The 15,681-nt window shown below is 43.8% G+C and overlaps 1 protein-coding gene across 2 annotated transcripts in view; it reads left to right on the top strand.

Annotated features, from left to right (window-relative positions):
• Nucleotides 1-13,270, top strand: part of SH2D4B (SH2 domain containing 4B) — a 102,835-nt gene extending 89,565 nt beyond the window's left edge. Inside the window, exons 7-8 of one of the 2 annotated variants that reach the window (XM_037736811.1) lie at nucleotides 8,338-8,558; nucleotides 12,148-13,270. In XM_037736811.1, the coding sequence (XP_037592739.1) occupies nucleotides 8,338-8,558; nucleotides 12,148-12,240 (314 nt within the window). In that variant the 3' untranslated portion in view covers nucleotides 12,241-13,270. The remainder of the gene's footprint in view (nucleotides 1-8,337; nucleotides 8,559-12,147) is intronic. The other variant, XM_017523664.2, reaches the window with a different exon arrangement.
• The last annotated feature ends 2,411 nt before the right edge of the window (nucleotides 13,271-15,681 follow it).

Below are 15,681 nucleotides of genomic sequence, written 5' to 3'. Positions count from 1 at the left end.
TTTTTGAGACAGTGTCTCACTCTGTCATCCAGGCTGGAGTGCAGTGGTACAATCTGGGCTCATTGCAACCTCTACCTCCCGGGTTCAAGTGATTCCCCTGCCTCAGCCTCCCGAGTAGCGGGGACTACAGGCCTACACCACCAAGCCTAGCTAATTTTAGTATCTTTTTTTTGTAGAGACAGGGTTTCACCATGTTGTCCAGGCTGGACTCAAACTCCTGACCTCAAATGATCTGCCCACCTCAGCCTCCCAAAGTGTTGGGATTACAGGCGTGAGCCACCACGCCCAGCCTGTTTTTGAATATCTTTGATTTGCAGTTGGTTGAATCTACAGATGTAGAGAGAACAGAAATGGAGGGCCGGCTCCATGTATCTTTACCCTCTCCCTAAACAGAATTTTGAAACTCCTACTCCCTTCTGTAAGATACTGTCTAGTATTATAGTTCCATCTTTTTCAAAACCTCAAATTATCCATTATTATTATTGTCTCGTAGGTCAACTTTTTTAGACTGGCCTATAGTATCTGCGCTAATCATTTCTTCTAGTATCTCAGATTTTCTATCCAGGATGAATTTTTTTTTTCCTTCCTGAAGTACATCCTTTAGAATTTCCTTTAGACATCAACCAGCTCAAATTATTTTCTGAAGTTTTAAAATTTTGTCCTTTTCTTTGAAAGACAGTTTTTTCCACACAGTTATTTTTCTCTCATCATACTGAAACTTTTATTCCATTTTTTTTTTTGGCTTTTATTGTTGCAACTGAGAAGTCTGCTGTAAGGCTAATGGCTTATTCTTTGTAGTAATTTGCATTTTCTCTCTGATTGACAAAAGAAGAATTAAATATCTTTGCATGGTTTTATATTATGTGTCTGTGATAATCATTAATTATTCACTCTTAAAATCTTGCTCCCTCTCGTCTCCTGTGGGACTCAGATTCTATATATGTTAGACTTCCCATTCCATCTGCCTGCCATGTGTGTTAACCTCCTGAGATTTAGATTAACCTTCTCTCATGTTAGATTTCTATAAATGCCCCATGGATGTGTCGCTCCTAGTCTTCACTCTGCCTTTTCACTCATCTTGTCCCTTCTTCTCCCTTACACCTCATTACCACTCCTCACTGCTTACACAGATTCTATCCGGCCTTCAAGGGCTACCTCACCTTCCCGTTCAGTGCCTCCACAGAGCCTTCCATGATTTCTCAACCTCTTCCTTCTTGTTTATTTCATAGCACTTACCATACTTTGCATGAGATAACATGGTATAGAACAGAGATAGCACTGGACTTGGAATCCGAGTTCAGATTTGACTCCACCACTTAATAGGTAGATTCTCTGTGACTATTAAGCTCTGTGACTTTGGGTGAATCCCTTCTCTTCCTGACATTCAGTGTCCTCATGTGAACTGGTGATGACTGGGTTCGTAGGAAGATCAAAGGAGAAGGGTCACAGAGGCCCCAGATAGTGCCCAGGGCTGATGGTGACATAAGCATCTTACGGGAGCCTCAGTGTGTCCTTAGTTCTGTGCCTCAAAATGGAAGCCATTTCTGGGAAGATAGGGGTCAGGGAGCCAGATATCAATGGTATACTGTGAAATGTAGCTATGAAGCAATTGTTAAGTGAGGAAGCCCTCACTGAGCTGAAATCCTTGGCTTCAAACCATAATCCTTCAATCCATTTTCCACACTTGAACATTCTTGTATCTTTCTTCTGTGTAAGAAATATCAGTGGCTGCCCACTGCAGAATTAATCTTCTGATGGTATGGAGAGCCCTTTGGAGCTTGACTGCCACGACCATCTCCCACCTTACCCCACCCTCCAGCCACAAATAGACATGCTAATGACCCCTCTTGTCCCTTTCTGAGCTCAGTCTATCACTTCTGCCCCTGGGCTCCAGAGCTGGGTGGGGTCCCTCCTCTAGGCGCAGCCACAGTGCCTGAGCCCACAGCTTATGTGGCCTTTATGACCATTGCTTACAGTTAGCCTTTTATTTTTTATATAAAAAAATTACCATCACTCTTCATTTCTGTCCAGAGTCAGAGCTTCTGGAAGGCAGGGACTGTGTCTCATTTACTGCTGACTCCCAGGTGCCCAGCTTGGGTCCTGGCTTCTAGGCTTCATACATTAAAGGGAGGAAGGAAAGAAGCGGGGAGAGCAAATGTCCCTGGAAACTATAGGAAAAACAGTGTTTACCATTTTCTGGATATGAGAACTGGCTCAGAGTCAATCTTCAGCTGCATTCTCCAATATTCGTTCTAAAACTGTCACCCTGGAGTGTTGGCTGGCCAGGCTGTATCCCTTAGCCAGGGCCCAGTCATTAGCAGAGTGAGAAAGTTTCAAGGACTGACAGTGTGCCCGCTCCCCAGCTGGAAGGGGTGAGGTGGGGCCTTCCCCTGTTTCCTCAGCCAGGAGGTTGTAGAGTGCTCAGAAGCAGCAGAGGTGAGTGATGATTCATGCTTATTTCCCAGACACCCTGCAGTTGACTGAGAGGCAGGCCAGGGGGAGAGAGAGATGACAGGGTGATATGGTTTGGCTGTGTCCCCACCCAAATCTCCTCTTGAATTCCCACGAGTTGTGGGAGGGGCCCAGTGGGAGGTAATTGAATAATGGAAGCAGGTCTTTCCCATGCTATTCCTGTGATAGCAAATAAGCCTCATGAAATCTGATGGCATTATAAGGGGGAGGTTTCCTACACAAGCTCCTCTCTTTGGCTGCTGCCATCCACGTAAGATGTGATTTGCTCCTCCTCGCCTTCTGTCATGATTGTGAAGCCTCCCCAGCCATGTGGAACTGTAAGTTCAATAAACTTTTGTAAATTTCCCAGTCTTAGGTATGTGTTTATCAGGACCATGAAAACAGACTAATACAGAGGCCAAAGTGAATGGGGAAGGAAAATAGCTTCTCCTTGCAAGTATCCTACACTAATGCTCTTGAGGGGTTTGGTTTTCTATGGAGTGCTGTTTGCTATCCTGAATGATGATGTTATATTACCTTTGGTTTTGTGCCAAATTGCAATTTTGGTTTCTAGGCAAGTGTATTAGGCCATTCTCGTATTGCTATGAAGAAATACCCAAGACTGGGTAATTTATTAATATATAGAAAAGAGGTTTAACTGGCTCACAGTTCTATAGGCTGTACAGAAAGTATGGTCCTAGCATCTGCTTGGCTTCCAGTGAGGCCTTGGGAAGCTTCCAATCCATGGTGGAAGGCATATCACACGGCGAGAGAGGGAGCAAGAGAGAGAGTGAGGGGAAAATGCTACACACTTTTTTTTTTTTTGAGACAGAATTTCACCCTTGTTACCCAGGCTGGAGTGCGATGGCGCCATCTCCGCTCACCACAACCTCTGCCTCCTGGGTTCAAGCGATTCTCCTGCCTCAGCCTCCTGAGTAGCTGGGACTACAGGCACGCGCCACTACGCCTGGCTAATTTTTGTATTTTTACTAGAGACGGGTTTTCACCATGTTGAGCAGGATGGTCTCGATCTCTTGACCTCGTGATCCACCCGCCTCAGCCTCCCAAAGTGCTGGGATTATAGGCTTGAGCCACCATGCCCGACCTGATGCCACACACTTTTAAACAACCAGATCTCACTCACTATCTTGAGGACAGCACCAAGGGGATGGTGCTAAACCATTCATGAGAAATCCACCCCCATGATCCAATCACCCCCGACGAGGCCCCACCTCCAATACTGGGGATTACAATTCAACATGAGATTTAAAGAGGACATACATCCAAATTATATCAGCAATATCAAAGAAGGGGCAGAATTCACAGAGACCTGGACAGTCTCCTAGAAATGGCCCAGCTAAGTTTATGGTGCAGGCTGGGGCCTCTTAGGAGGAAGTCACCTTCAATAGCCCATGTTTGAGAGAATTGAATGTGTGTTTATCTGTGGTTGTGGGGGGCACACAGCCTGACAGTCCTGTCACCATTGTAGCTACCAGCACCAGGCAGCCTGCAACACTAACACGTGTGTAGAATCTGTAGTGCATCCAATGCAGCTAATTATATCATATTAGATATTTATTGTGGTTTTTTGAGCACTTTGCTAAACATATTCATGCATTAACTTAATTCTCAAACAGCTTTAAGATGTATCTATTAATATCTATACCACTTAATAGATGAGGACACCAAACCAAAATGGGTTTCAGAGAGAAAATCTTGATCAGACTGATTGAGGGCCCCAGAGCAAAGACTGCCTGCCAGAAGAGTCCTGCCTTGGGTAGGAGTGGTGGCTCTAGCACCCCCATGCCCTGCCCTTGGCTGGAAGCAGCCTGGGGACAGTATGACCCTATGGAGGACCCGAAGGGCAAGATGCTGCTGCTCCCAGCAACAGGTTTCTGTCTTGGAGGGAGCCCTGGGCAGCTCACTGTCATGGCAGCCACAGGTGCCGGCCTTGACCGGCTCATAGCCTATTTACTAATCTACTGTAGGGTTTTGGCAGGAAGTCATGAAAACCCAAATGTGGAATATCCAACACAGTCTCCTGGGAGATAAAAGGTTTCCTGATCAGCTGAGCAGGTTGCACACTGAACAGGGGACCTGAGGGGTGGGGCTAGTTGGAGAGAACTAGTCCTTTCACTACAGAGTGCCTGAAAAATAAGCACTGCCCCATGCAGGAGGGAGTGTTTGAGGATTGATGTGCAGCCATCACCTTCCCCAGTCAAGCTGTAGGCTTTGTGGTTTTGGCCCAGAGGGGCATATTTTTCTAATTCAGCTACTCAGAAGGTCATCCTTTCCTAATTTGCACAAAGATAGAATGTGTAGGCTGCCCATAGCCCATGATTCTGGAGAGAGAAGAGAATGGGCTTTCAAGGAGGAGTCAGGGTCAGCAGGAGTGAAGGGGGTTGGGATGTGGCTTCAGTCCAAGGTCAGCTTGTGGGGGAACAGCCGGTACTGAACAGTGTGATAAGCCTAGAGGGGTCGGTCGGGGCAGGGCATGGTGGCTGCTGCCTGCTGTGCCTGAGCCTGGGCTCTGTTGGAAGTCAGGGGAAGCTGCTCAAGGGTTTCAAGTGGGTGAGACACATGACGTATCGTCACTTTGGTGTTACTGGTCATTTTGGCACATTAAAAAGTCAAGCCCCCAAAATGTGTTAGCAAGTGCTGCAGGAAATAGACCCCTTGCACATTCTCTTAAAGCATTAAAATACTTTAAAATAGAAGTACCCCATAATCCCAGCAACCCTATTACTGGGTATTTATCCAAAGGGTACGAAATCAGTATGTCAAAGAGATATCTATACTTCCATGTTGATTGTAGCATTATTCACAATAGCAAAGATAGGGAATCAACCTAAGTGTGTGTTTGTTTATATATTTATTTATTTATTTTTGAAATAGGGCCTTGCTCTGTTGTCCAGGCTAGAGTGTAGTGGCATGATCATAGCTCACTGCAGCCTTGAATTCCTGGGCTCAGGTGATTCTCCCACCTCAGCCTCCTGAGTAGCTGGGACCACAGGCATGTGCCACCATGTCCAGCTAATATTTTAAATTTTTGTAGAGACAGGGTCTTGCTATGTTGCCCAGGCTGGTTTTGAACTCCTGGGCTCAAGCGATCCTCCCACCTCAGCGTCCTGACATGCTGGTATTATAGGCATGAAGCATCACACCCAGGCCCAATCTAAGTGTCTATTTAAACAGTTGAATCAATAGAGAAATGTGGTATATGTACGCAATGGAATACTATTTGGCCTTTAAAAGAATGAAATCCTGTCATTTGTGACAACGTGGATGAACATAGAGGACATTATGCTAAGTGAAACAAGTCAGGTACAGGAAGACAAATACCTCATGAGCTCACTTATATGTGGAATCTAAAAACATTGAACTAACAGAAGCAGAAAGTGGAATGGTGGTTACCAGGGGCTGGGAGAGGCAGGCACTGGGGAGATGTTGGTCAAAGGACATAAAATTTTGTTTAGACAGGAGGAATAAGTTCAAGAGATCTAGTGTACAGCATGGTAACTATAATTAGCGATATATTGTATACTTGCAAGTTGCCAAGAGAGTTTTTGTTTGATTGTTTGAGAAAGGATCTTGCTCTGTCACCCAGGCTGGAGTGCAGTGGTGTGATCACAGATCACTGCAGCCTCGACTCCTGGGCGCAAATGGTCCTCCTGCCTCAGCCTCCCAAGTAGGTGTGTATCATCATGCCCAAGTTATTTTTTAATTTTTTTTTTTTTTGCTGAGATGGGGGCCTTGCTGTGTTGCCTAGGCTGGTCTTGAACTACTGGGCTCAAGTGATCCTCCCACCTCGGTTTCCCAAAGTGCTGGGCTTACAGGCGTGAGCTACTGTACCCAGTTAAGAGGGTAGACTTTAAGTGTTCTTACCACTAAAAAATAAGTATGTGAGACAATGCATATGTTAATCTTAAGTGGATTGATTTAGCCATCCCACAATGCATATATATATCAAAATGTCATGTATACCATAAATATATACAATTTTTATTTATCAATGAAAAAGTAATAAATGTTATAAAATAAAGATACTTGTCTAAGAAAAAAAATTGAATCTTATTTGATTTGACTGTTAGTCTCCCACCCTAGTAACACTCCCCTCCTCTCCAACCCTAGACCTGCCTGTGCTTCAGCTCATGGTACTTGGAGTGGGGATGAGGGTAACATCATCTGGTCCTTTTTCCTCCCAGGCCCTGGCCCTGTCTCTGGTTCCCCTTACTTATCTCCGTGCTGCAGCCTCCTTTACGGCCCATGTGTTCTGGTGTTGGGGAAGGGAGTCAGGTGAGGGACAGTGCTGAGTTTTGAGGTATCCTGGACTTTCTCTTTTGGTCTTCTTTTGGCTGTCCCTGCTTTTCTGCATGAAGCCCCCAAGGCTTTCTGTGGGGCAGCACCCGGGTGCATCCTCCCTCTTGCATGGGGCAGTGTTATTTTTCAGGTGCCCTGTGGCGAAAGGGCTCCTCATTTCCTTCCTTGTCTTACTTTTCCTCCTTTTCTGCTTCTAGAGTTTGACTGGGGAGGGGTAGCTGGCTTGGATGCCTCTTGCTGTTAAGTCCTGGGCAAGGAGGAAATAGGTGGCCCCTGATTGTGCCAACTGTCTTTAAAATGTGGAGCATTTGGCAGTGTGGTTGCCTTTGTGTCCTCTGCCTTGGGCACAAGGGAAGTCTCGAGTGTGCCCTGTGAGGCAGGAGAGTGATGGGAGAGGAGGCTGACTGCAACTCACTCGGGAGTGGCATCGGGGACTGGGGAGAAGTCACAGGTGTGCAGAGCCTCTCAGGGTCGTGGAGATGGGCAGCCCGGCCCCTCTGTCCCTCTGCCCATCACAGACAGTGTGGAAAGGGTAAGTCTGTGGGTGAGCAAAGGGACAATGTGTTGCAATTCACCTCTCCTCCAAAATAACAGATGATAACAGGATCCAGCATCTCCACAGCTATTCTCTGTGTATGAAATGAGTTTGAATCCTTTTTTTCAACTTGAAAATCTTTAAAGTATTTGGGTTATGATCGTCTAAGTGTCAAAGGACATTGGAGACATTGAGGGCTTGGCTAAAAATTCTGTAGTCAGGTCGGCAGAGGTCGGAGGTGGGGGTAATCCAGGTCTTCTGGCTTCCCCTCCTCTTCCCACCTCCCTGCCTCTGGAACCTGCTTTACCAAACACATCACCTCTCCTGTATCACCCAGATGAGAGCAGTTCCCTGAGAGCATTTCAGGGGATTGCTACAAGCATATCAAAAACTCCAGGGCCAGACCCGACTTCCAAATTGTGATGAAACCGTATTGTATAGGACTGCAAGTCCTGAAAAAGTTTTGATCTTTGAGCTGAAGTGAAGCTCAATTCTATGTCCCTATTAAGGAACTTTTTGCCTGGTGTCCACAGGAATTTGGAAGAAGTCTTTTTAGTTTTTAAGGGAAAACCCTCATTTTAGGTGCTCATTTATCACCCCAGAGAGGTAAGTGAGGCAATCATCAGCAGCCATTCTAGAGTAGTCTTTCAAGCAGGCCTCTTAAGGCTTTTCACAAGCCTGTTGACTTGTATTTGTAATCAATAGATGCTATAATCACAGCTCATTACTAATTGCTTGCTTAGCTAATTAATCCAAATCAGCGAGGCTCAATGTGGAGGAAAGCATGCTCAACCCAGGTCCCAGTAGAAACTCTGCTCCCAGGCTCATGGTGGTGGCGCTGGGCCAAGATGCCGTCTCTGTGGCAGGAGGCATATGCTTGGCCAGCCCCTGGGGCTTTTTCCTTCCTGGCATCCTGGATGCCATGTGGATGGCATGTGCACTGAGCCACAGGGTAAGGGGCAAGGAAGAGTGGAGGATTGCGGGGAGGCTGTTGCAGAACCTGCTTTTTTATTTTTAATTTTTAAAATCAGGAATCATTAGCCGAGAAGATGCGGAAGATCTTCTGGAGAACATGACTGAGGGAGCATTCCTGGTCCGGGTCAGTGAGAAAATCTGGGGTTACACCCTCTCCTACCGCCTGCAGAAAGGGTTCAAGCACTTTCTTGTGGATGCCTCTGGGGATTTTTACAGCTTCCTGGGAGTAGACCCCAATCGCCATGCAACGCTCACGGATCTCGTTGATTTCCATAAGGTATCCCTCATAGGATTCTAATCAGGGGGTAAAACTGGTGGAAACTTGAGCTGAAGAGAGAGCTAGAGCAAGGGAAGCAACCTGCTGGCTCTGGGCAGTGTGGCTGGAGGGTCTCGGAGATGTAGAGCATCAGGGCAGAAGGGACCAGAAGTTGTCCACACTGGGCCCTGGGGCCCACTGTTCTGTTCTCTGCTTCACTATCTGGGGCACGTGGGTACCTCTCATCCTGGTCCTCAAGGCTCTTCTCACCTTGGGTACCTGAGTGCTCCCTCCTGTTAACACAGAACTGGATGATCATCCCTTTCCCCAAGCCTGGGTCTCATCTCCAACTCATTCCCAAGAACATCTTTCATGAGGACCTCTGAGGCCCCTGGCAGCTTCTGATAGTTAGTGGAAGTGCAGCAGGCAACCCTGTGATTAGAGAAGCTTTTCTAGTGGCGGAGTTACCATGTCTCTTATTTGAACTCCAGCTTTACCACTTGGTATGTATGTAACCTTGAGCCAGCACCTTAGTCTCACCAAGCATCAGCATCCAAGCCAGGCAAATGGAGGTAAATAATACTTAGCTCGGACCCTGTGAGCATTAAATGAAGCCAAGTACACAGCAGTGCTCTTTGGCTGTGAAGTGCTTATGGAAGATCTTGTTTCTCGGCATTCTTTTTGTTATTTGTCCTCCTACCAGGGACCCTATATTGGGAAAGATGTTGTCTTCCAAATAGTGTATATAGTAAGAAGCAACGTTTATGTTCGTGTGGCAATTGGCATCAAGCCAGAGGTAGCACTAAGTGACCCAAAAGGGCAGGACAAAGGATTCCAAAAGGCAGAGTGGTAGTAGCTCAGGCGTCCAGCATCTAACCAAAAGCTTTGCATGTGTAGTTAGTTTCACAGAATGACCTGACGGCCTCACTGGGCTTTTGCTATAATAGGGACTCGTAGGTTTGTATTGCTTTCTCTCAGTCTCTTCATGGAGGTCCCTAGAACTTCGGGGACAGCCCTTGAGCTTATGAGTAATACACATGGAGAATCACCCATTCACAGATACCCCGGCACTGAGTGTGGCATACTGCCTGGAAACTGGACTAACCAGGATCAAGGTCAATTGCCACGTGTTGGGAAGAGCCTTCTAACAGAGGAAAGAGAAAGGGAGGGAATGTGAGGATATTGGCATGTTCTCTGTGTCAGGCACTGAACCTACCGTTCTATATCCATGCTCTTATTTAATCTTCCCAGTAGATCTGTGAGGGAGGCATCTTAGCCCCATTCCACTGATTAGAAACCAGGGCTAAGTCTTCTAGTTAGGGCCAGGAGTTAAGCCTCAGGCTGTTTGCCTCTAGATAATGTACTTTTCCCACTAAGCCACATTATTTGCTTTTCCTCTATAATAGCAGCTGTTTTAGCAGTGATGAGCTCCTTGTCCCTGAAAGTGTTTCAGGCAAAGGATAAATGCCCCTCCCTCAGGACAGGTTCCGGAGAAAGGCTAGACCAGAGATTTCTGAAGGTCTTTGTTCTCTTCCAAATTGAAACATTTGAGACAATTTCATTTCTAACACTAAGGAGAGAGATCATTTATGCCCATGTGGAGATCTGGTGGCCAACTTCTATAAATTAAAATTTTAATTATACAATTCATGATTACATTCTAAGAAAAATCAAATACAGTTTGATTTTGTCAAATCTCCATTTCCATCCTCCACTTTATCAATTTATCATGTATCTACCTAAGTATCTCCTGATTAGTAATATAAAAACTTATGTACATAAGGAAATATATGGTTTTGTTGTTTTTCATATTAGTTGCATAGTTTTTGTTGAGACAAGGTCTTACTCTGTTGCCTAGGCTGGAGTGCAGTGGTGCGATCATAGCTCACCGTAACCTCAAGATCCTGGGCTCAAGTGACCCTCCCATCTCAGCTTCCCTAGTAGCTGGGGTCACAGGTGTGCACCACCACACCCAGCCCAAGTTGCATAGTTCTTTACGTATAAATGAGTGACTTGAGTTTTTAACATGCTTACTAAATCATTGAATGCAATTTTAAAAAGCATGGTCCCTAGAATGAGGCTGCTGAGTTTTAAACCCTAACTTACTGTGTTTGACTTGGGACGATTGCTCAACTTTTGTGCCTTAGTTTCCGTGTTAGTAAAGTGAGTTTAATATTTAATAGTAGCACTCAACTCTTCGGGTCACTGTAAGGTTTTAATGAAACATTACTGTGTAAAGTGTTGAAACAATATACCTGATACTTGTAATTTCAGGACATGCTGGCTGTCATTAAAATGTAGCTATGAGCTCTTCCTACGTCAGTTCGTATACCAAACCTTGTAAATGCCATGTGGTATTGCATGGTATGGATGCATATTACAGTATAATTACCCATTCTCCTTTTGATGGCCACTTGTCTGGCTTCCGATTTTTCATGATGTTGAATAGTGCGGCAGAGACTTCCCTGTGTGTGTCACTATGGATACATGTGCAGTAGGATGGTGTTGGAACTGGAATTGCTGGAGAGAAAAGTATGTACATTTTAATTAGAAAAGATCTGCCAGATTGCCCTCCAAAAATGTAGTGCCAATTCAGCCTCCTGCCAAAACTATATGAGGCTGTTTCCCCACACTGCTGCCAACACTGGGGCCTATCAATCATTTCATTTTTCTTCATCAGATGGGCAGACATTGAATCTACTGTGGTTTGGTTTGCATTTGTCTGATTACCACTGATGCTGAGGATCTTTTCACACATTTCATGGCCACTTGGATTTCTTCTGTGAGTCGTCCTTTTATGTCCTTTGTCCATTTTTCTATTAGGCAGTCTCTTTCTTATTGATGTGACGTTTCTTTCAGCTGCTGAATTGCTCTTTAGTTATGAGCATTCTGCTCTTCAGTTCTTCTACTTAAATTTTTTCCTTTTAATTTAAATGGTCATGCTTTTGGTTTCCAGGTTCTTTGATTGGTTCTTTTTTTCTTTTTTAAATAATACCCATTCTCATTTCATAGATGACTTATTTCTTATTCCGCTGAGGAGAGATTAATGCACATCTCTTAAAGCCTCTTCTGTTTGCTTTATAGACTTGATATTTTCCTGGAAATCATTTCTGTTGTTGAGTTCAGTATTTTTCTTTTATGGTTATATTTTTCCTTAAATGCCTATAAATTTTAGGCTATGGAGTGGCCTTCCAACTTTAAATTTTCTGTCTATCATGAGTGGATACAGTTTTGTTTCCCGAATCCAGTGTCTTCATGCTGTAGGGGTTGGAGGTGACTGTGAGTGGCTCATCTTTTGGGCATAGGGACTGTCTGAACTTTTTGGGTCTCTTGGGGCTTCCAAGGAACTGTGTGCATCTCCTCATTCCCTGACCTGCTGGAGGTGAACACCTACTGGAGTTCCTCAACCCTTCCTCAGCTTGCTGTGACTGGTGTCCCACACTGACTCCTCTGACAAGCCCCTCCTGCATGTCTTTTGTTTTTCAAGGATTCTTCAATATGTTTCACTTTGTTGATGGCATTCCTTTTGTTTTCCAGTACTTTTTGTGAATTTATTTCTTTTTAAAGGCAGATTTTTTCTGTCCTTTCTTTTCCTTTTTTTCTCTTTTAGGAGGAAATTATCACTGTTTCAGGAGGAGAGTTGCTTCAAGAACCCTGTGGACAGAGGGACAGCCCACCAGACTACCATCTGTTGTTTGAATAATTTTTTTTCCTTATCAGTTGGATTCTTTGGGCATCCTGTTTCTGAACTCAGCTTAAGAACTTCTCAACTCAAATCCTATGGCCTCCTGGAAGATCCACAACTATCCAGAGGAAAAAGTAGATTAATATGTCTTAAGGGATATGACATTTGTGGCATAGGGCTGCTGGTCTTATTCCCAGTGATCGGGACAGAAATTGCTAATAGCTCATGCAACTCTTTGATAAAGAGCTTAGCAAGAAACAAAAGCTTGTTTGTCATGGCTTCTGTAAACTGAGCTCTTAGAGTGCATGGACCATGTTTTAATAATCCAAAATAATTCCAGTGCTGAACCCTGAATTTAACATATGGTAGACATTCAGTAAATGTTTGTTGAATGAATGCACTTCTAAAAGTTTTCCAACAAATAAGCAGTGGTTTATTTTAAATTAGTTCCTACTTGTCACTCTATAAAATCATGGTGATAATAGAAGATTGTACAGGATTTCTGTGGGGGACATAAATGCTGCATCGTTCATAATCTCCATTATTACTCTCCATTATAACAATTGATGTTATCATTGGAATTATTATCTAAGGTGGGCCCCAGTTTGCAGGGCAGCTGGTTGACACTGTTCTTCCATCCTTATTTAACCTCTTCTTTTGCTGCTTTCCTGTATCTTTGAATCATATCTTGTTTCTGGTTTTGCAGTGGTTTTATGTAATCCTGCAGACATCATCAAGACCTGGGGTGAGTTACAAATGCAAGAATGGTTTTTAGACATCTGATAAGGCCTATGCTCTCTGGAATGCTGCCCTATCTATGCAGGTTACTCCAATTATTAGCTCTGTCCTCATTGTCCTTTTAATTCTCTTATCAACTTAGTCTCAGTATGTTTCTTACATTAACAAGAAGACTTACCCAGTAACTCCTCAATGGGTGTTGGTGTCTGTTGGTGCATACTTATGTTCCACAGTTATGGCTATATACACAGAGATAGTATGTGATGAAGATTACAGTCTTTACAGTCAAGAAGACTTGGGTTCAGATCCTCATCCTGGAACTTACTAGTATTATAATGCAGCATTGTGTTTGGTGAGAGGAAAAGGATGAATGGACTCTAAGGATGTTAGGGAACGATTTACTTTACTTGATGGCTGTATCAAACATCTCCTGTGCCCCACTTCCTCTCTTGCCTCACCTGTTCCTTACATCCTTGGTCACTTGTCTCCCACCAGCCACCACCACTGTAACCAGTTGTACATGAGCTCTGCTCTTCCTCCCTGTGTTGGTCAGCATCACATGAACATAAGCCAATGGTACCTTGCTACATGTTTCATCTCCTGTTGCTGCAGAGGAATAAAAGAGAAGAGACAGGAAATGAATGCCTCATGTGATGAATCTTGGATGAATGGGAATCACAGGCTGGTAGATCGCTGCTTCTTCCTTCTTCCTGGAGGAACTATTCTGAGAGATATCTATTTGTATGTTCTTTTAGAAGACAGTCCTGTAAAATGGAGCAACCAGTCATGTTGAAACCAAGTGGTGGCCAGATCAGTATGACACTGCCCTGCCCCTGTTTGTTCCTCCTTTTCTGCCTTGCGTCTCCTGCTGCTTTGGGATAACACTTCTGAATGAAGTAGCAGCTTATAAGTTTTTGCCACAGGCTCTGCCTTTTGGGGAATCCAGGATAAGAACCTATCATAAGTGTTTAATAATACCAGTTTTGCAACTCAGCTCCATGGCTTCTTCCAGTCTGCCTGTCTCACTAAATGCGTAAAGTGAAATGATGGAAGGAACCTGCTTTTTGAACTCTAACATGCCTTAAAACCATAATTGATTATCACTAAAATTGCCTTATTTTATGGACTCAGAGGAACCATGTTTTAGTTTTGGCTCTCTGATTTACCAACTATGTGACTTTGTTCAAGTCATTTAACTCCAGTAAACCTCACTATGACTGAAAAGGGAATTTTCCATATGGCCATCACTAGGTTTTTTTGCAGGTCAGTTAAATAATAAACATGAAAGCTCTGTCCAAATGAAAAAGGTATTTCTAACAACAACCACAATAAAAACAACAACTTAGTACTTAGCCGTGATGTGTCAGGGAAACGATGTGATGATTTTCAAGGTGTTGGAAGAAACTTCTGTTCCAAGAACTACCAGCAGCTTTGAAAGCAGACCAAGATGGGTTGAGACCCGGAATCCCTGTACTGTTGTTCTTGTCACCCCTAATTCATATGTGAGAGACAACAGCTGAGTTTTCCATCCCTAACACATTTCTTTCATTTTATTTGGGGCCTGCACTTTGTGCATGTCTCATATATTTTAGGTTTTACCTTTTTACCTGGCTTTAAAATAAATCCCTTGTAAGTTGTCCTGCAAATGAAATTACTGTCTGGAAAACTGCAGTTTCATCTTGAGAGTTTTATTATGCTAATAAATGTCAGGATTCTCAAATAAAGGAATTGCCTTTTCTTTTTTTTCCCTGAGCCCTACAAATATAATAAAAAACAGCCGGTCAGCTCCAAGACTCAGCAAAGGAAAAGTTTACAAAAAAAAACTAGAAAAAAAAGTTGTAAAAAAAAAAAAAAAAAAAAAGAAAAACACAAAACACCATGCAACTTAATGGAAAATAAATTTCAAGGAATGAAAGGGTAACTTTAATTTTAGGGACCATCTGAGGGGTGTGAGCTGAGAGGTTGTGGACAGTGTTCCCCTGGGAGGGGAACATGGGCTTGAAGATCTGGAAGCCTGGGGTGTTTGTCCCCCTTCTGTCCCTTTGATCATTATCCTCAGGACTAAATTGCAATCCTAGATGGATTTCTGTATTCTTTGGACTACAGTTTCTTCTGTCAAATTAGGTAAACATTGCCTATTTCAGAGAATGGTTGTGAAAATAAGATTTTATAATAGTAATGACAAATATTGTTTTAAGCCGTATGTGTGTGTGTGTGTGTGAGAGAGAGAGAGAGAGAGAAAGAGAGAACTCTCACAGCCATGCTTAAGGGAGACTGCTATCATCTTTATCTTGTACATGGGGAAACTGAGGCACAGAGGTTCAGAATATTCCCAAGGTCATTTCCTTGGGAAGCACAGGGATTGACCACAGTCTCATATCAGAGTCTGAGTAGACCTTAAGCTGCGTAAACAAACACATGATGGTTGTTAAAAATGTAAGTTCTTCTTCCACAGATCTGGTGTTGGGCATGAGGTTCTGTATTTCCGACAAGCTCCTGGGTGTTGCTGATGCTGCCAGCTATGGGTTACACTTGGAGAAGCCAGCCTTGAAAGCAGGGCTTGGCAAATTATAGCTGCAGGCCAAATTTGGCCTGCTGCTCGTGTTTCTACAGCCTGAGAGATAAAAATGGTTTTTGACATTTTTAAATGTTTGGAAAAAATTCAGAAGAAGAATAATATTTTATGACCTGTGAAAATTAAATTCAAATTTCAGCTTCCTA

The sequence above is a fragment of the Cebus imitator genome, unplaced genomic scaffold (genome assembly GCF_001604975.1).
Source record: "Cebus imitator isolate Cc_AM_T3 unplaced genomic scaffold, Cebus_imitator-1.0 Scaffold29, whole genome shotgun sequence".
NCBI classification, from domain to species: domain Eukaryota; kingdom Metazoa; phylum Chordata; class Mammalia; order Primates; family Cebidae; genus Cebus; species Cebus imitator.
Note: the sequence above shows the minus strand (reverse complement) of the source record. Positions and strands in the feature narration are given on the sequence as shown.